Below are 19,962 nucleotides of genomic sequence, written 5' to 3'. Positions count from 1 at the left end.
ACAAAGAGAAGATGTATAACCGCGCTTAAGCACACGGCCTTGGCCATGGGAGGGTTAACGTCACAATCGGAGGCAGATCAGCAGGAGGACGTGAGGAGCCCTTGGCAATCCAACCCTGCTCTTCAACAGGCTTTGCTGATTACTTACTGCAAGGTGCAATTATCGTCGCCGTTACCGTGGCAAAAATCAGCCCCTCCCACAAAAGCACAACAGTGATGGAAAAGCAGAAAAAGACAGAAACATGAAACAAGGGCAGAAAAATAAACACAGGGAGACATGGGATGACATTCAACTATGGCATTTAAAATAATTTATTGGCTCAGAAAGCAATGACGGATTACACCTCAGTGAGCAGGCGGCAAGCACGAGCCATTCCATTCGACCAGTATATGAATAATTACAGCACCTCAAATCAAGTTTTTTTTAATTATTATTTATTTATGAAACCTTAATACTGTAATCACTGGAAATAGTCTCTTTTTAAACCTCTACACTTTACAAAGATGAAGAACAGAATATGTAAACAGTACGTTTCGTTTGTAATCATAATGCTCCTTTTTAAAATGTGCACGTCATTAAAAACACAACTCTTAAAGTTTAGATGGGAGAATATATGGAATAACGAAAAGGACTGCATACATAAGAACAAGAAACAACATCAAGAGCCATATGTTTATGCATGTCCATAAACCAATAGCAAGAGTTTTATACAAAACAAAAAACAGTGCAAAGAAACTGAAATCAGGAAACTAAAAACCAAATTAGAAAAGATAGAAGAAAGAGTGAATAAAAAACATTTACATTCCCAGTCATCAATATTTACCTTAAACGAAACCATCTATTTGTTAAAAAGGGCTGAGAATGTTCGAGACATGAATACCAGAGGGGAGGTATGAGATGAGAGAATAAATAGCAGTCATATTTTCCGCAGTCAGAGAGTTTGATGTTCTTACGCCCTCCTGACTGAGAGAGCAAAATTGGCAACAAAATTGAAAACCGAGCGGAAATGAAACGAATAATCCCTTATTCATCTGGGCACATTATTTTCTGTTTTGTGCAGCTCGTCCCCGTTTACAGGGAGCTTTGATTGAGGCAAAATGTTTAGCATTCTTTTTCGTTCTCTGTTAGTATCAGGAGGCAATTTCTGAGACTCTTCTAATGATTCCTAGAACAGAATCGATTACGGCTGCTCTCCGCTCACCAACTCAAATCGAAGTCACCTCCGGATCCACTGTGCAAATCTTCTTCATAATACGTAAAGTATCCAGAAATCGACTCTGACTCTTGTACTGAGACATTGGCTAGTGCTTGCTGAACAGTATAAACACGCCCCGCTAACCAGATCTATACGGTATACGTTACTGGGTCAATGACAGAAGTAGGGCATAATGTTTGGTCTTTGATGGTTGACCTTTCTGCCACTCTGTTCAGCCGAGATTCTGACAACAAGAGCAAAGTGCTGTAACGGGGTGTGAGATTACAGGGCGGCTGTTCAATGTTATTGATCTCAGGCAGTGAACCGGGCTCTTAACTAAACCATCCCTCTGGTTGCTTCCTCATCCTGGTTCCATCACTTATGATGCAATGATGGCCACATTGGGGAAATATAAATCATATGGCACCCCAGCACTGACTCCATGAACGAGTTCTGCAAGCGAGCCATTGCTTTTTTCAGGACAGCTTGGTCTCCTATAGATTGAGACGCAGCTCTGAAAATGCTTCTCGTGCTTTTACATTAGTAACTTTTTTCTTTTTATTCATCCCTTTTCTCAGAAAGGCACCTTCCACTTATCCCTGATATTAAACCCAATACCCGTGTGTCTGCTTCGTACAGCGTTCTCTCTTGTCTAAATGCAAGGTTTTCAACACTACTGTTTGTATGGGTGTCCCTTATAGGCAACGTGGAAACAAACTGGAATAGATTAGAAAAGTCACTTTTCACCACTAGATGGCACTAAAGCAATACAACAGCAGACTAGGGCACCACTACTGGCACAACGAAAGATACCGCAGCTCAGGCAGAACTCTACTAAAAATGAAAACAAATAAGTGACATCCTCTCGCTAATTAAATGCTATTCACAGATGTCTGTTATACTGCACGCATAGAGAACCTTACTTATAACATGAATGACATAAATAACTGAACTGTTCCCAAAAAAATGTCATTTAATTCCACATTGGTGACTGTAGAGTCCTCTGCATTCGTACCGCAGACTTGAGATTTACAGTTGCTTGAGAAGAATCAAGGCAGGATATTGCCAGCCGTTTTAAGTCTTGCACACTTCAATCTTTAATACAAGGATATCGACTCCCCGCTATTGCTTTGATTGATGTTGAGATGTAACATCACAACACAACACAATTATTGACTTCATTATAATCAAATCACTTCATGCCACCTCAGAAAAACAGTCAAATCCTCCTTTTGAAATGCAAGTGTTATTCAACTGCAGGGCAACGCATAGAGTTCGCAGATGGATTCGTCAGAGCATGCGGACAAGCTATCTAAATCTGTTCAGGGGAAAAGCACAAACTCCAAAACTACAACGACTTAAATTCACAAGGCGAAATAAGAGGATGTTGAAATATGGTCTTGCAACAGAGTCGTCACGGTTTCATTTTATTGTCTTCTGATTGGTTGCTGAATCAATGGATGGGGCACTGCCCAGATGACTAAAACAGGACGTTGGGGTTGTCAGTCGTAAGTAGGGCGCAGGAGAAACAACAATGGACCGGGCTGGAATGCCGAGGCAGCCATGACAGTCAGTTGCGAGTTACTCTTGCAGCTTTTTCTAATGACGTCCCGAGGGATCAAGAGGAACTCATTAGAAAAAGAGAGCTTTCCCCTGACTTTAAGCCTTGTCAGTGTCAGTTTATCAAGAGAGTTTGAAACGTTTGACAGCTTGTGGAGAAATGTTTGTGTGAATATCAAATAATGTTGAATTGTGAATGGACAATTCGAAATCCGGTATCGATCTGGTCCTCGGAAAGTCCATCGATCTGGCCTGTCTTCTGTAGATGCTTCAGTTCAGATCGATGGTGTTAAAGACCCACTCTGTGAACTTCTTCAGCTTGGCAGCAGAGCTCTGTGACTCCTCCTGCAGTCTTTGATTGTCTTCCCAAAGCCTTTTAATTTGTGCTTGCAGTTTCAATTTCTCTTCTCTTTCCTGAAGGAAAAGAAAAATACAAGCGACTGAGAAACATGATGGAGCTCTAGTTTACCGCACGATCGTAAATACAACACATAAACTTAAATATACAACATACAGTAAATAAACCAGCACAACTACATACAGATTAACAAATTATCAAACAAAAGTAGTGAAAAAAGAGATGGAATACAAGGAATGGCATGCTGTTATTAGCATGCTAATAACCGTTTTGTAATTCTGTTTTATGTCGTAGCATTGTTGAATTCTTCATTTTGATTGGCTGAATCAGTTCCAGAGTACTGATATATACTTTCTATAGACCTGCAAGTCCAGAAGAACTTCTTGTTTCGGTTTTTCTCTTTTTATTTCACATACATCATAAGTCATATATAAGTCTTAAAAAAGATCATGATTAACGTTTTAATTCAGTTTCTAAATATTCTGTTGGTTGTATTATGTAGTGTGTCCTAGTGATGTGTTGTGTTGTTCCCAGACCGCTGACCCCTTACGTTTCCATATCACTCCTCCGCTAAGCACATTATACTGACTTGTACATATGGTAACTGTGGTAAAAGTAAAGTCATTGACAATGAACTGTTGAATTATTGAACATAAATCCTTTGTGTCGCGGCTGCATTGCCACCTCAGGTATGCATTAGTTTTCAATAATTCAGTGGTCCGTCATAAAATATTTCTGCCTTGTTTAAGCATCAGAACCCCGACAATGAGGGTATTCAGAATAACAACCTTCTTTAAGTCCTCTTGCAACATCTTCACCAAAGCCTCCAGCTGAGAAACTTTCCCACCGTAGCTTGTAGGCACATCACTAACAAAGAAGAAGAACCGTGGTGAGGGACACAAGACCTGTTTATTATTATTATGGCTACTGTAAATAAGAAATAACAATATTGATCTGCTGTACTGTCAGTGAAAAGCTGCAGAATGTACCTGGGTGACAGTCTGGTATGGGGCACAGGCTGAAGCTCGAGGTGTTGAGGACTCAGAGAACTTGACTGACTGACGTCCTGGGAACTAAACACATACCCTCTTTGGACTAAGAGGAGAATGGGAAGAGAGAATGATGTAGGGAGAGAGAGAGATAATGTGATGGTGACAACCACAGAGTTTATAGAGACCAGTGCTGAAGGCGGTATATTAGCTGTACGATAAGAAGAGCACCAAGCTTAACACAACAACGTGTTCCAAACCACACCCTGTCCTGTCCATCATTGTAAGTCTTCAGGGGACATTTCAATCGAAATATTCAGCATATTAGGCTGATGTGATTACTGTAAACCTTGAGTCACACCATAAAGTAAACAGAAATACAGGAGACGGACACGTGGATTGGAGCATAAAGCTGTGATAGAACTTGGAAGAAGATGAGAAGAGAACTGGGCTCACTGCGCTGTGGTCTTCTCTCACCCTCGAAAGCATTAGCAGCATCAACGAGGTGTGTCCAGTCCAGGCCACTGTGTGTGTCCGTGTCTGGGAGGGGCAGGAGACCCAGCTCAGGGGGAGGCAGCCTCTGTCGCTCATGTAGGTCTGCTAGAGAGGTGTCAGACGCTGAGAAGTCACCTAACACATAGCCAATGAGAAAACATGAGGTGACGCGTGTGTGCGTGCACGTGTGTGTGTGAATGTTGAGCTTGTGGAGTGTGGATCTTACACAACATAACAGACATGTTTAGGAAACACTGTAAAATTAAAGGTGCCATGAATTAAAACCACAATTTTAACCCGAGCTTTTGTTATATAAGAGGGAATCGTATTCACGCGAACATCATGTAAGTGTCAGAACTGAAAACGCCCTTGTTACTGAGATTACATCTGTTATTGACACCAGGCCCAGCGAACGGCAGGTTCTGGAATGCACCTATCTAGGTTGAACACCGCCTCCACAAGAGAATATCAACGACTACTTCTCTAGCCACTGGTTCACGCATGACAGTACTGAAGTAACACAAGTTGCGCGGAACCAGATGCCGTTAAAGATCGCAAAATATTGTGCAGTCAGTGCCTGGTTGTGGAAGAACACAGTCGCAGCATAACCTTCCTTCGGATTCCGACATTAGTAATGCTTGGTTGAAGTTTATTTTTAAAGACGTTCCAGCTCACGTAGGTAAAACATTACCGCGGATTCCTTTGTGAACAAGGCACAGGTCGACAATGGATTTGCGGAGAGACTAAAATTAAAAAGCAGTGCTGTGCCGTCAATATTGGTATACGAATGGCGCAGCAATCTTATGTGAGTACAACATTTTTGTACTATGCGTCACTATTGCTTTGTTAGAGATCGCTTGATATGCCCTGAAATACAGATGCGGGGAGGTAATTTATAAATCACACGAGGTCCCCAGATAATACTAATCCTGTGCGAATAGGGCGAATGTGTAACCTAAGCTATACAAACTATACGCAAAGCCTTGCCATCACATCCGGGAAATAAGTAATCAGTAAATTTAAGTAAACCAGAGGCTTCACTTATCCCATGCGAATGCGCCACATGAAATACAGATGTGGGGAGGTAATTTATAAATCACAGGAGGTCTCCAGATAATACTAATACCGTGCGAAAACTGCGAATGGTGCTAATGTGTAACCTCACGTTACGTCTCTAACCAAATTCACAGAAGGCTCCAACTAAGTTTACTACGCAAACTGCTATCCAATCATAGCAGTGGGCATTTACTTCCAAGTCTTCATGGCGGAACGCTCATTCAAACCGATAGTTTGTCGAGCTGGCCTCAAAACCCGGGTAGAAAATAGCCTATTACTTATTGATTTTGATGTTTTTGAATGTAAAAACCACGCGAACGTCATAAGTAGACCTCATACAACAGTATAAAACAATAAACAAACCCAGTTCATCACACCTTTAAGAGACAGATCACTTAAAAACCGACATTGTTTAGCCTCAAGTTCCAAACTTGCTTTAATGCAATCCTATACATTTTTGTACTTATACTAGGGATGCACAATAAATTATCGGCCATATCGGTATCGGCCGATAAATGGTCGTTTTGAATGTTATCGGTATCGCCCGATAATAAAATTTAGGCCGATATATTATAGCCGATAAATTATAAATCATTTCGTCTAGTTAAACTTTCAGCTACATGGTGCTCACAGTTAAAATACAGCACAGTACTGTCTTTATGTCGTGATCATTCACTTACTGCTATTAGCAAAACATTGTTGATGTTGGTACAGTACGTAGATACAGTATTTATGAATGTGTAAATTATAGGAACAAAAGCATATTGTTTGAATCAGACTGCTCTGAATGCTTTCTGTCTTATGACCTGTTAGACATGTGGCTATTAAGAACATTTTTCTGGGTTGCTCTGGAAGAACATCTATAATTTGTTTATTAAATAAAAAATATACCAGAAAAGTTTGAAGGTTAAAGAATCGTAAAGTAGGCTTGCTCCCTGAACTCTTTGTAAGTCGCTTTGGATAAAAGCTTCTGCTAAATGACTAAATGTAAATGTACATGATTTTAAGGGGAAGAATGGAACTAATGGTGACCTTGTTTTTTGCAGTAAAAAAATGTTTTCAAATAAAAGCAGTTGTCCACTTTTTGCCTTTTGTCTCAGTCTTAGGGAATTTTATATTAATATTTAGATACTGTATATCGGCCAATATATCGGTTATCGGCTTTCAATGTTAAAGAAGTATCGGTTATCGTTATCGGCCAAAATTGACATATCGGTGCATCCCTAACTTGTACGTTAGATCCGACACTGACCCAGTGATGAACATCTTACTCACCATGCATCTTGATTCCCATTTTGTAGGAGGGTCTGCGCAATGGAGCACCACGAGTGGTCGGAGATCGTGGAAGGGTGGAGCAGCTAAAGAGCACGTCACTGGCCAGAGCCTGCTCCAGAACCGAGTCTCCCAGAGACGGCAGCCTTTGACCGCGATATATACTCTCATCGGACAGGGTGCGGTGTAGAGAACGTCGCCCTAAGTTTGCTGGACTTGAGGAGGAGGTCTGCAGAGACGATGAGAGAGGTGGCTGGTGAGTAATCAATCAGAATTGGTAATACAGAATTGCATGTATAAATGGTGCCTAAAACTTTGTGATCAATCAGAAAAAAGCAAATGTCAACAGACTCCAAAAACGGAAACACATCACTATAGGATAATTACATTACTTCTAATGTGTAGCCTATAAAAAAAACACATACCTTCTCTTTATGCTGTTTGGATGGAGGACTGTCCAGTGTGATGTGTATCTTGCGGTCCTCCTCCACTGTGGACTTACACATGGCTTGAGGAGAGTGCAGATCTCGAAGAGAAGGTCTGGACTGAGATGATCCAACATCCGGTCCCTCACCCTGAGTTCTTCTGAAGAAATGACCAAAAAAGGAGCATAAGTACACTGTTTTAGATTTAAACATCAAATACTTGACTGCACACATTTTAATATGTCCATATGAAGAGTTTATTTCCAAAATGAGAACTCAACTTGTCAAAAATCATGTTTTTTTTATTGTGCATTCCAATTAATATCAATCAAACTGCAGTTGGTTTGTTTTGATTTAAGCCATAATAACTAAAAAATACAGCTAACTAACACAATAAAAACAAGATAACATAATAAAAAACATGATTTTTGAAAAAAAGAGTTCTCATTTTGGAAACAAACTCTTCATTATATACATGGTGAATATATGGGATAATTTTATCAATTTATAACAAAATCAACTCAGATATGGTGAGGAATTTTGTATAAGTTCAATCAAATACACATTTTGAATATTATAAAAATGATGCCACAACTAGCCAATCAGAATCAGGTATTCCAGAAAGCTTCAAAGGTTCAGCCACACTGCTGTACTCTATCTTTCCAGAGGATGGCGTACATGTATTAGTTAAAAAGATCCACAGGCAAACAGCAGTAAAAAATCTCTTGACAGATTATACAATAATACCTCAGAAGAGGAAAACTGATTTTTGCCACCATGGAGGCAATAGGACTAGGAGAGATTTAACTGTCTATGGAAAAACAACGCTACTGTACTTCTCAGCATGCTGAGACTGCTGTCCTGCACTTATCTTTTCAAAAATCTCTACCTAAAATCCTGATCTGCTCACATATCTCGCAGCCATCCGTCACCCCCACAGCCGAGCTCCCGCACTTACTTTCGCGTGTCTCCGAAGTCCACCGAGTTGATGGTGCTGCCGGGTTTCCTCCAGCCAATCAGGTACTTGCTAGTGGCGCCCTGGCGAGGGTAGAAACTCTTGGGGCCGGGTGACACGGAGCTCTGGGAGGAGGATGAGGAGGGGGAGGTGGCGGAGGAAGACTCTTCACGCGGGGAGCTGTGGCTGGAGCTCATGACCGCAGGGCTGACGGAATGACGTGTGCTGAGGAAAGGCCAGAAAAACATGTCTAGACTGTTTCATGATACAAATGCCTTACAGAAGGAGCACATCTGAAAACTATTTGCGCATGTAAGACATCTGATACGGCAAAGGTTCTACATCGAGTATGGCAAATAAAAGCAACCTGCAAACCACATAGGAATGCATTGCTAACATTTGCATTTCCAACTGTAGTCTATTAAGATGCACATTTTCTAATCTCATCAGCGATAACAAAACTACAATTTAAAACAGTAACATCAGTATAACATATTTTTATACTACAAAATACTACAAGTATAAACTTTTTAGTCATTCGTTACTGAGTGTATGTTTTATTTTTGGACTTTTAACTTAAATGTCATGCTACATGACCATTGTTTTGAACTTCAGTAAAGCTTACGCAAAAAAACTAAAAGCTGATTAAAATAAAAAAAAACTAAGACTTATAACATCTACAAATCTGAACTTATATACAAAAAAATTACAAAATTACAGATACACTGTTCCGTTTTATTATTGTTGAATTGAATTAGCTTATACTTTTAGTTTTAATGATAATTTTTAGCATTTTGTTTTGTGCTTTTGTCATTTTATTATTTATTTGTTTATTTTTTATATGGCTATATAAGTTTCATTTGTTTTTATTGTCAGTTAATAATTTTAGTGCCTCAAACTTATTTCAGTTTATTGCTGGGGCAGCATTTCCAATTTTCATTTAGTTAAGGTTTTATATTTGCATTTTACGTTAATATTTAGGCCAATACATTTTATTTGAATAGTTTTAGTAAACTATAATAACCCTGCTCGACAGTATACCTGGAGAAGGAGGCCATATCGCTCAGACTGTAGGAACTGCCATCCCGGACAAGCAGGTGAGTTGGTGGGCTGCGGGTAGTGGGTGGTGGCGCATCAGCAGGGGACACTTGAGACTCTGCGGCAGGAGGGGATCTCTCAAGCACCCTCCGACCCCCCTCTGTAGGGCTGTGCCAGGGTGAAGGAGCCCTCTCCCTAGCCCCAGAAGCTCCCACAGCCAGCAGAGAACTAGAACTCCCATGAGCGGGTCCGTATGATGTGGCATCAATCCCACTGTCTGCTGAAGCTCCCTGCAGGTAACCACCACCCAGACCGTTGGGCTCTGAGTCCGGCTGGTCACAAAGTCCACCACCACCACCGAGATCATACCACTTATCATCACTGTGACCCCCACTAGAGGCGGTGCTGGATAGTGTGTTACTGTTGGAGTGGGAATATGGACCTTCCTGAGAGGGATAGAAAATAGACATTGAGAAGGTATTCAAAAACAATTACATAAAGAAACTGCTAAGAAGTAGAGAACCTCACCTGGCTGCCTTTTTTGGGAGAAATGTGAATGACTTGCTCCTGCCTCTGGATGCGTGGGCCACCTGAGTAGGAGGAGCCTGATTTCGTGACTGGGGCATCTACAGCAGGGGGAAGTGGAGATCATGTTCATGGCATTAGAGAACGGGACAAACAGACAGTATTTAAAAGATAAAAAATGACAGAAGAGATGAAACAGACAAACTCGAGACTCATTTATACAAGAAATACCATAAACCGATGAAAGTATAATATCTGCTCTCACTTGCACACAAACACACCAGTGTATGAGTCAGTATTGATAATACCTTCTTATGAAATAATCTCTTTTAGAAATTTTCAGACAATTTCATTTAAAAAGAATCTGATTGGATTGGGCAGTCAAAGCCACTTTCATTCCAGGATATTGACTGTAAAAGAAACTATTGTGTAATTGTCGGTCGTTACGTAACCAAAATAGATAGCACAAGCCATTAAAAAGAATGGACTGCAGGAGAAAAACAGAGAGAGGGGGAGAATACGTAGAAGCCAGAATGACCAAAAATTGTATGTATTTGCATTGAGAGAACATCTATCTAAACATACTATATTCAAGGTCATACAGTATACTATACATATGATCAATTCATGCGTTTCCTAGAAATCAAACCAATGAACTTGGTAATAGTGCCATTTCCTACTAGTTGAGCTACAGGAACAAACTGAAACTAAAATCTAACAGTGTCGTAGTTCACACAGACCCAAGACTTGGGTCATAAGACATAAAATAACACTTTAAGACATGAAAGTAATATACTATTTTTTCAACCCAAAAATAGAAGTTGGCCATTTCCTTCTACGCACATATGTGAGCCACTGCAGCATTGCTTTGTGCGAGGAGGGCAAATTCTTTGTGCAAAGAGTTCCCTTCCTCTCGCCACCTCATTTCCTGCCTGTACTCCTTTTATGCCTACAAAGCCTAATACACATTTGCGTAGGAATATCTTTTGTGTATTCCAAAAGTTATGTCTTGTGTATTTCGCGTGAACATTTTCTACATTTGACAGATATAATCCGGTGAGGTGACCTTGCTAAAAGCCACACCAAAGACAAAACCGTCCCAGTACTGACCCCTCACGCATAACAAACGACTGCAATCATGTGAGAGGAGTATAATTCTAGGCTGCGGTAACATTTACAGCGCAGGTCATAAGGTTTACTGTGCCGAATGGCTCAGATGTGTTTTGTGTGGGCTGGAACCTGCTATTACTGTCCGAGATTCAGAAAGAGAAAGAAAGAGAGCAGGTCACGTGGTGAAGCTAAGACGGGTCAGAGAGAGTGTGGAGGTGGGCCGCTCAACCACAAGAGCCAGAGGCTAAAAACGGTGCGATGATTTACTGAGAAATATACAAAAGAATGAACATAAATGGAGGGAAAGTAGAAGACAGACACACAAGCTCTGTTCTAAAACCTAGTGAGCAGCCTATGTAGGCAGCATCTTAAGGCATCATACTGTAAGTGCGCTCTTGACACAAAGACCGGATGGAGGTGGATGAAGAGAGGAACAAATTAAAATATTTATTTATATTAATATAGAATAAAATGTTACAATTTTGTCATTTTTATATTAAAATCGTATACATTTTAATAGAAATATAGAGCATATGGCATGAAAACAAGTATTTTCCCCCCATTTATATAAATAATATTAATATACCTATATTTGATTCAACAGTAAAAATGCAAATAAATCAGTGTAAATGTTAATTTCACCCAACATTAGTGTGTGCAATTGATTAATTATTAGACAGCTCTCAGGAATACTTGATTCTGATTGGTCCCTGATGACAACTGCTAAAACAAAACACAGGCTTATCCGGGTACTGCAAGTCACGATGACTTCGAAAATGATTTACTTATAAGTAAATATAAATATGCCTATTAATAGCATGTAGTCACAAATAATACATCCAAATTGCATGTTTGTCCTGGCTTAAAGCAAATTGGAAACATTTCTATCTGTTAATAATAACAATAAAATAAAATATTTCAAATCAGTACTTCCTGTCCAATAATTTACTCAAGTGTCCAGTTGACAGGATAATATACTGTGCATCCAGACAGTTGTTATTGCAGAATAAATCCTGACCGGGTGATCAGACCCCGTTTCGTGTCAGGATACTGATTACCATGTCTGGGTTTATTCTGCAATAAAAATAATTTTCGACTTGCAGCCATTGCATAGTGTCACTTTACTGTCGCTTATGAGGTTCCATTATGGTTATAATGCTAATCTAATAGGTAGGCAGTAGGCATCACTCTTCATTTTAAAACGAAGAGACAGTTAGCAAAGCGTCTGCTGCATAACGTTGCCTGCAGGTTCAGCCCCAGCAGCAGAACGGGAATGTTTCTGTCACAAGCAGGAGACATGTGGAGAGGCAAAGCAATGGAGAGAGGAAGAGAAACAAGAAAAATACGCAGAAAGGGGGTGGCTGTGACTTGGACCTTGAAAAGTGAGATGGGGGGGGGGGGGGGGGGGGGGGTGCTGGAGGCACAAAGCCCTGCTTACACAACCGTACCAGCAGGAAAGAGAAGGTATTTCAGTCTTCGTTTGGTCTACCCTAACCCTAAGCACCGTCTATGTTTTCTGCTTTTCACTGGACACAGCTTACTTTTCAAAGGCTACGCTTGATCTATCGAACGCTCCAGGGTTGACCACAGTTATACAAGAGAGAAGTATTCAAGGGAGGGAAGTATCGGATGATCGGCTTGGTGAGGCGAGCTGCTGTCACAAACAAGTGTGGCCCACCAAGAAAAGAAACCTGTCGTGGCCAGGTGGAAGTATAGGACAAGAAACAGTACAGTCTGCTGTACAAGCACCTTGAGTAGAACAAAGCACTTCATACGCTTCAATGTCTTTGTTTGCAAACTCACAGATTTGTTTCAAAGAATGTGTTAAACTCTTCTTGGGTAAAAACAATGCTTTACTTTTTTTTTTTAATTTTGAGTAGGTGGTTGCTAGGGCAGAACAATGTTGCGATTGATCCTTCACTATCATTGAAAAAAAATTCAACTGTCTAAACTGTGAGTCACAGCTCCCCCGGTGGGCTGTAGCAGTACTGCAGGGGCCATGGCTTACGCTAAAACATTTTTTAACATTTTTAAACATTTGTTATGAATTGTACTGAAAAAGATTTGTGAACCGACTATATGATGTCATATGTAAACAGTACATAATGTCACAGATCACAAATACAATATATTTATTAACATCTTACCTTCACCACAATATGATTCTATTGTTAGTCCACATAAAATAATGTAGTATGCTGAAATGTTTACTATTGTAAATTGTAGTGTCCTGTAGTATATATTATAACCACTATAATAAATTGATCAACTGTAGTATACATTCATATTTACTATAGTAATGCTCAAAAACACTGTAGTATCTAGGACTTTCACTACAGTTTACTTCAGTATATTCTCATGCAGGAGTGCACATAATTTATGGTAAACTAAATATATCTTATCTTTATTCTATTAACACAGCCGCAGAAAAAATGAAGAAACCATTTAAAGATTATTTTCAGTTTTCTCAATTTACTATTTATAGGTATTCTTGTTTAGGTAAAAGAATCATTTTTCTTTTATTCTGTGAACTACTTACAATTTTTCTCCCAAATTTCAAATAACAATTTTACTTGCAGAAAATGAAAACTGGAGAAATTAACTAAACAAAAGATGCTCTGAATTTTTCAGACATCAAATACTACAAAGAAAACAAGTTCATATTCACTTTTAAGCAATACAACAGTAATAAATAATATTTGTATTTATGAAAAGTAAAAAAAGATTATGTGATAATCTGAATTTTTATCACAGTTTTCATGTGTCTTGTTATGCTGTCAGTCTTTCACATTGCTGTTGGATGACTATGTCACTCCTGAGGTTTGATTTTGTTGAAATGTAACAGACACTGAACTGGAATGGCCACAATACATCTAGAAATGCTGATTAAATGAAAATTCGGAATGGTCTCTTAATTTTTTCAGCAGCTGTTTGTTTTGTTTACTACTAAGACAATAAAGAATATGAAGGATTTCAAGTTTTTGGTATATTTTGGGGGACTTACCCCTCTCTTATGCAGTACAGCAAATCTATGATTTTACAATTCATGGTATTAGTAGTTGACAAATACAATTCCATTTCAGTGTTTTGAAAGTGCTTGTGTGGTTTTGAACCCAAACATTCAAAGATTCGCTTCATTTAACTTATTAGCCTTCCAAACACTAGTTTTCCTCAGTTCAGTTTTTGAACCCTCACTGCTGCCATTTTCCTTTTTATTCATTCTCCTGTTCAATCATTCATTCAGTTTACAGTCTTGTTTAGCTCATTCATTCATTCATTCATGTAGTACTTCTTCATTGATCGCCTTCTGTCCTAACTTCCATACTTAATCCATTTACCCCCTTTTCTTTAATAATTGACGACTGATGGAGTGTGCACCGACCTGACGGTGGTCTGTCGGAACCGTCCTCCACTCTGGGCCAGCTGGGGGTCGACTTGCTGCTGCTCCCTCCTTCCGCTACCATTTGCCGCTCCGGCGGGAGTGGAGAGTGCCTGTTGTGCACAAATCTATAAAATGAACAGAAACGCACATGCTGTGAATTGCATGCATCAGTTGTGGTCGATGATGCAGGCATCTTGTCATTAAAAGCTCTGTGAGAACTTGAACGAATAAAGCAATGAGATGAGTGGGTGATTAAGAAATGAACTCTGCATCCCAAACAACTGCAACTGCAACAAGTCTTGTCACATCTAGGCTGCAGTGAGCGAAGCCAGGTAACGAAGAGGCGGTGGACAGTGATAGAAGGTGAAACGCTGTGTTTTTGTAAAGCCTCACCCCTCAGGCATGGACTTCTGCCTCCAGTGAGCGGAGCTGCCCGAGCCCGTGTCACTGGAGCAGGAGAGGTTACTGGGAGAGCTGCGGTTGTGTGGCGAGCGGCCCAGCATGAGGGAGGAACTCAGGGCATAGTTCTCAGAACCCGGAGACATCCTGAGAGAGGCAGAGAGAGAACCAAAGAAACACACAGGTACGGATAAACGGAGGGGCATGTGAACACTGATGGGAAAAACAAGCAAATAATGAAGGGGAAGAGCAAGTTTTACATCACAAACTCCACTACATAGAGGCGGACATTTTAAAATACCTTTTGGAGTCCAGAGGACGGCCGTCGCTGGACACACTGCGGGGAATGGCAGTGGCTCGTTCGAGCCGTTCGGCGGAGAGGGTCTTGCCCATGCTGGCACCCAGGCTGACGGCACGGTTCGGGGTTCCGCTGTGACTCTGGGGTGAGGCGGTGAGAGATTGCTGTGGGCTGGATGAAGTTCGTTGCCATTTGTTGTTATTGCTCCGGAAAGGAAACTTGTATTCAAATGAGCCGCTCTCATTACTGCCCTTGTATTCTACAACTGGCATGCGGTGCAGTTCTGAACATCCCCTGCAAGGACAGCAATTTAATAGTTAGCAGATTTTTACTTGCCGTACCTGTATTTTATTTTTTAAGGGTTAGTATCGAAAGAAATACTTTATTAATATTTTATCATTTAACAGTAAAACTGTGATTCGTAACATGGCTCTCTATCACACAAAATTGCAGGTTATTTTACACACTTATCGTAATGCGTGTTGAATGAAATGACATTGATTGCGGATTTGTCGCAGATTTATAAATCATTATGATAATCTTACCGTTGTGAATTTTTACTCTTTGAGGTACATAAAAGTAAAGAGAGACAGTTTTGAACTCTGCACTTTCATGCAGTTGCACAAATACAGATTTGTTTGTAAATTTTTAACTTAAAACAAATTTGCAGCTTTAACTGATCTATTAAAAACACATATTATGTAAGGGATAATCCACAGCTAAGCCGTGCGTTAAAGGGTTTTAATGCATGACGTGGAGGCCAAGAACCACCCAACGCGAAGCTGTGGATTATTAGTTGGGGATTATCCCGTTTATACCATGGTCATTTGCCAAGTTAAAGCTGTTATTGATGTTTACAGTGTAATTTTAGATCAAACAGGTGAAAATGAGTTATTTTCGTCAGTTTATTTTAAATGTAATCAAACTGACCGGAGCTACCTGTGCGCTAAAGGGTTTTAATCCACACCTTCCAGCCAATCAGAATCGAGTATTCAAACAGACCATGGTATAAACAATTATAATCACAAAAAAAAAACGTAGTATTTTTGTCTTATTCTACATTTATGCACTTGGCAGACGCTTTTATCCAAAGCGACTTACATTCCATTATACTATACATTTGTTTCTAAGTATGTGCAATCCCTGGGATCGAACCCATGACCTTGGCGTTGCTAGCACCATGCTCTAACCACTGAGCCACAGGAAAGCCACTATTTTAAAGTAAAAATAAAATAAAAATTTAGCGAGTAAGTTCATGCTTAAACGTTTTTGCCAATGGGGTAAAAAAAACTTGAATTAAGTTTTACAATCTTGATTAAGTTCTAAATTCAAGTTTATTAGTCATATCGCATTGGTGGATATTTTCGCTTCTTTTAAGCATAAACAACATTTTTATATTTTCGTATATGTCTATATATTTCACTGCAAATAAAATATTTTATAATATCTTAGGTCACATTCCTTGTCAAGTAGATGTATCTGAAAATATGGATATTTTTTGTACCAATGTCACCAAGACATCTGTTCATAAAGCCACTTCTGCTGGAAATTAACAGCATATAGCACAAAACGGTTTTGATTTATTTTCCTGATGCTGCCCAGACTATGACACAGATTTTAGGAAGTATAAGGATTAAATATGCCACTGTTCTGACTGCTGTACTAAATCCTGTGTTTGAAGTGAAAATGTGTAACAGCCAAACACATGTGCATGTCAAAGATTCCAGGTAAAGCAATGATAAATGAAGACACGGGTCAAGCACCATCTGTGCAAGTTGATACTCCTTCAATAGCTCCTTTTTTTCCACACGTTTTCTCACTATCCAGTACCATTCTGTGAATAGTGAATACAAGTGAATACAAAGAACACACAGTAGTCTACACAAACACACATCAACTGGGTCTGATGATTGTAGTTTAGGTCGTGATCATTATTAGCTTTCAGTTGACACTGTGCTCGCAGGCAAGCCTTGACTTGAAAGGCGGATCTCATCTATTTTGGTTTGCATGTGTGGGCACAAAGGTGCACAGTTTTTATTGTGTTTTGTTGTCGTACTGCAAAACTTTCATTTAATTTTCCATCTGATAAGAGTAATTCCATCAAGAACTAAATAAAAGCAATAATCGATACAAAACTGCGGTCACACTGATATTCTCCAAATTCACCGGTGAGCTCATTAAAATGAACACAAGGTCTGGAAATACAGGAGGAGGAATCAAAACCAATATGGCAGAGAGTACACTGTATACCTGCGAGGTGTGGAATCCTCATGGGGTGGTATGATCACAACTTTCACAGTTACTGAGGTGCGGAGAAGGTCTATCATCTGCTCGTGTGAAAGCGTCGCCACGGCCACCTTGCAAATTTCGACCAATCGGCTGCCTTGCCTCAACCCCGCCTGCCAGGCGTAACCGTACGGCTCCACCTCCGCCACAATGCCCTCGTAGTTAACGTGAAAGCCAAGCTGGCCCAGCCCGTTCCTCCGGAGGGTCATCTCGCTGGTTTCACAGCCTTTAGTGAGGTGCTGACAAAGAGGGGAGAGAAACAGATTTGACTTGTTTGACACAAAACTTGAGGAAAAAATGCATTCAAGTACCTCATGTAAGTGAAATGTATATCAACTACACGATTACATTAACCAGGATCAACGTCTTTCTCTTAGAAAGTATTAGGGGAGCTCTGCAAACATGTTTGGTGGCTGCGATACAGATCACGAAGATTCAGTTCACAGAGTACTAGTTACTATGGCAACAGCTCTCGCACTTGGAGAGTGGCATAATAGGCAGGAGGCCAAATCAGAAGTACATTCAAGCCACCACACAGTTATGCAAGGGCTCTCTTATACATCCTATTAATTCACATGATGAAACGTGTAGAACAAAGGCATTAAAAACTACTTTGAGCTCATTTGAAAGCTTTCTGGTTGTAATCTCGCTTTGGCACAAGTTCTGGAAGAGAGGTTTTAACGTCCCTGTGCTGCGTGTGTGATCCAGTTACTTTTAAAAAGACCTTTAAATTCATTTTCAAGGAATCATTCACCCAAAATGGTCCCCATTGACTTGACCATGGTCATTTTTATTCCTTTTTTGGGTGAACTATTCCTTTAAATGTGCACTTAGTCATTTCTTTCCATTAGAAATTTACCCCATATTTTTTGGAGTATTTTGAGAAAAACTGATAATACATATTGAAATAATGATTAAAAAGGACAAAATATTAAATGCCATGGATGAACATTTACGGAGTAATTCACTCATTTGGAGAGAATTTTCAACTAAAAATTGGAGCCAAATTAGAGGGAGTGAAAAATGACAGAAAATATGGCAGCAACTTTATTTTATTTTCCACAGATATTGATAGATGTATTATTAGAATCTGTTAACTTTAGCAATGCTTGTTGCATTACCGGCCAATGGTGACCGTAAAAAAAGAGAAAAATCTCATGTTCATTTTTTCCAAAGTTTGCAAGTCTGCAACTCAATAAGTATTAGACATATCTTATTATTCTTTTAGATTCTGATTATTAACAAACTTTTCTTTTGATAAGTGCATTTATAAGGCCCTAGATGGTACAATCCCAGAGATATGAGAATCTCAATGTGGTTTCGTGTGCAAAACTGTAGAACTGAACTCATTTTTAAGGGTCAAAAACCAAATCTGATACTTTTCGCATTTAAAGAGGAATGTCTGAACAACAAAATGTCGAAACTAGAAGTTCTGGAAGTTTCTCAAATTTGATTGACTTGACACGAAATGATAGACCATGGTATTTGTTTTCACTCTGAAACTCCCTATACGTGGACAATTACATTCGCCACAAAACATCATTTGTAATGACTCCACCAAAACTCCAAACTTACCTCCAAACGTTTGACAACCTCCCGGAAGTCTTCCGTGTTGTTATTCATGGAACGCAGTGAGATGTTTTCTCCACGTTCGTAGTAGATCTTCATGGAAGCTGGGCTTCCCAGCGTCCAACCAATGACATCTCGGACAGCGCAGTTAAACACCACAGCCTTGGCTTCTGGGTCCACCAGCACCATGAAGTCATTGGAAATAGCCAGCAGGGCCTCCAGTTCTCCTCCGGCCCCGTGATCTTCAGCGTATACAGACCAGGTGATGGCCCCTGGACTACGCAGCTCTGCGCTGTTGTACGGCCGGGTCTTTTCTTTACGCTTGTGAGCCAGAGAAATGAAAGGAAACTTGCCCGAAGGATCGATTGGTGTGCTCGTAACGTGACGTTCGGCCAGATCCCTCAAGTACTCCTGCCGTGTCCGTGTGGCCATGGCGCGGAACTTGTCAGACTTGTGAGCAGCATTTTCAGCGTTAATCACCTTAGCCAGCAGGAAATCTCGAAAAACGGTGGACTTTGGGAACGTGGCGTCCTCAGGAATCGGTGGTCCGAAAGCAGGTACATCTCGTGAGCGAGCTACAGCAACGCTGTAAAGGATGAAGGGAGAAAACACAGTGAGATGATTTAAAGCCACATAATGCTTGTCACATGTATAATATAACTGCTAAAACATCCTCAAACCTCCCTAAAGCATTCATGTTCATTCATGAACAAAATTTATTCCGAACACAGCGTGGCTGCTATAAAATGGTGGAATGAGTATCTCTGTTGTCATGCTAGTTTTTAGATTTTGGCCCGCAAACAAAAGAAACTGTCAAGTGTAGCAGTAGAGATATCAAATTTACATAGTTGACTGAATGTTTCACAGTAGTGCTCTTCGGTTCATGGCTCTGTTGACTACTGGTATTATGGTGTTTATAGGTATACAACACATTTGTATATTAACTGTTTCCCTGCCAGCATTTTCGAAAAGCGTTGCCAGCCAGTGCCAGGATTTCTGACCATATCCACAAAACTTTCATTGCCCCCAGAATATTTTGTTATGTAAATG

The 19,962-nt window shown here is 40.0% G+C and overlaps 1 protein-coding gene across 4 annotated transcripts in view; it reads right to left on the bottom strand.

Annotated features, from left to right (window-relative positions):
* Window positions 1-293: 293 nt before the first annotated feature.
* Window positions 294-19,962, bottom strand: part of sipa1l1 (signal-induced proliferation-associated 1 like 1) — an 87,890-nt gene continuing 68,221 nt past the window's right edge. For 2 of the 4 annotated variants that reach the window (XM_057353032.1, XM_057353033.1), the window contains exons 8-21: window positions 18,919-19,498; window positions 17,308-17,582; window positions 15,061-15,351; window positions 14,754-14,906; window positions 14,361-14,485; window positions 9,872-9,969; window positions 9,347-9,789; window positions 8,309-8,530; window positions 7,351-7,510; window positions 6,929-7,154; window positions 4,559-4,732; window positions 4,103-4,208; window positions 3,902-3,980; window positions 294-3,169 (exon numbers count right to left, since the gene is read on the bottom strand). In XM_057353032.1, the coding sequence (XP_057209015.1) occupies window positions 3,026-3,169; window positions 3,902-3,980; window positions 4,103-4,208; window positions 4,559-4,732; window positions 6,929-7,154; window positions 7,351-7,510; window positions 8,309-8,530; window positions 9,347-9,789; window positions 9,872-9,969; window positions 14,361-14,485; window positions 14,754-14,906; window positions 15,061-15,351; window positions 17,308-17,582; window positions 18,919-19,498 (3,076 nt within the window). In that variant the 3' untranslated portion in view covers window positions 294-3,025. The remainder of the gene's footprint in view (window positions 3,170-3,901; window positions 3,981-4,102; window positions 4,209-4,558; window positions 4,733-6,928; window positions 7,155-7,350; window positions 7,511-8,308; window positions 8,531-9,346; window positions 9,790-9,871; window positions 9,970-14,360; window positions 14,486-14,753; window positions 14,907-15,060; window positions 15,352-17,307; window positions 17,583-18,918; window positions 19,499-19,962) is intronic. The other 2 variants (XM_057353034.1, XM_057353035.1) reach the window with 2 other exon arrangements.

This window comes from Triplophysa rosa, linkage group LG15 (assembly GCF_024868665.1).
Source record: "Triplophysa rosa linkage group LG15, Trosa_1v2, whole genome shotgun sequence".
NCBI classification, from domain to species: domain Eukaryota; kingdom Metazoa; phylum Chordata; class Actinopteri; order Cypriniformes; family Nemacheilidae; genus Triplophysa; species Triplophysa rosa.
The sequence above is the reverse complement of the archived record's forward strand: the minus strand, read 5'-3'. Positions and strand labels throughout refer to the sequence as shown.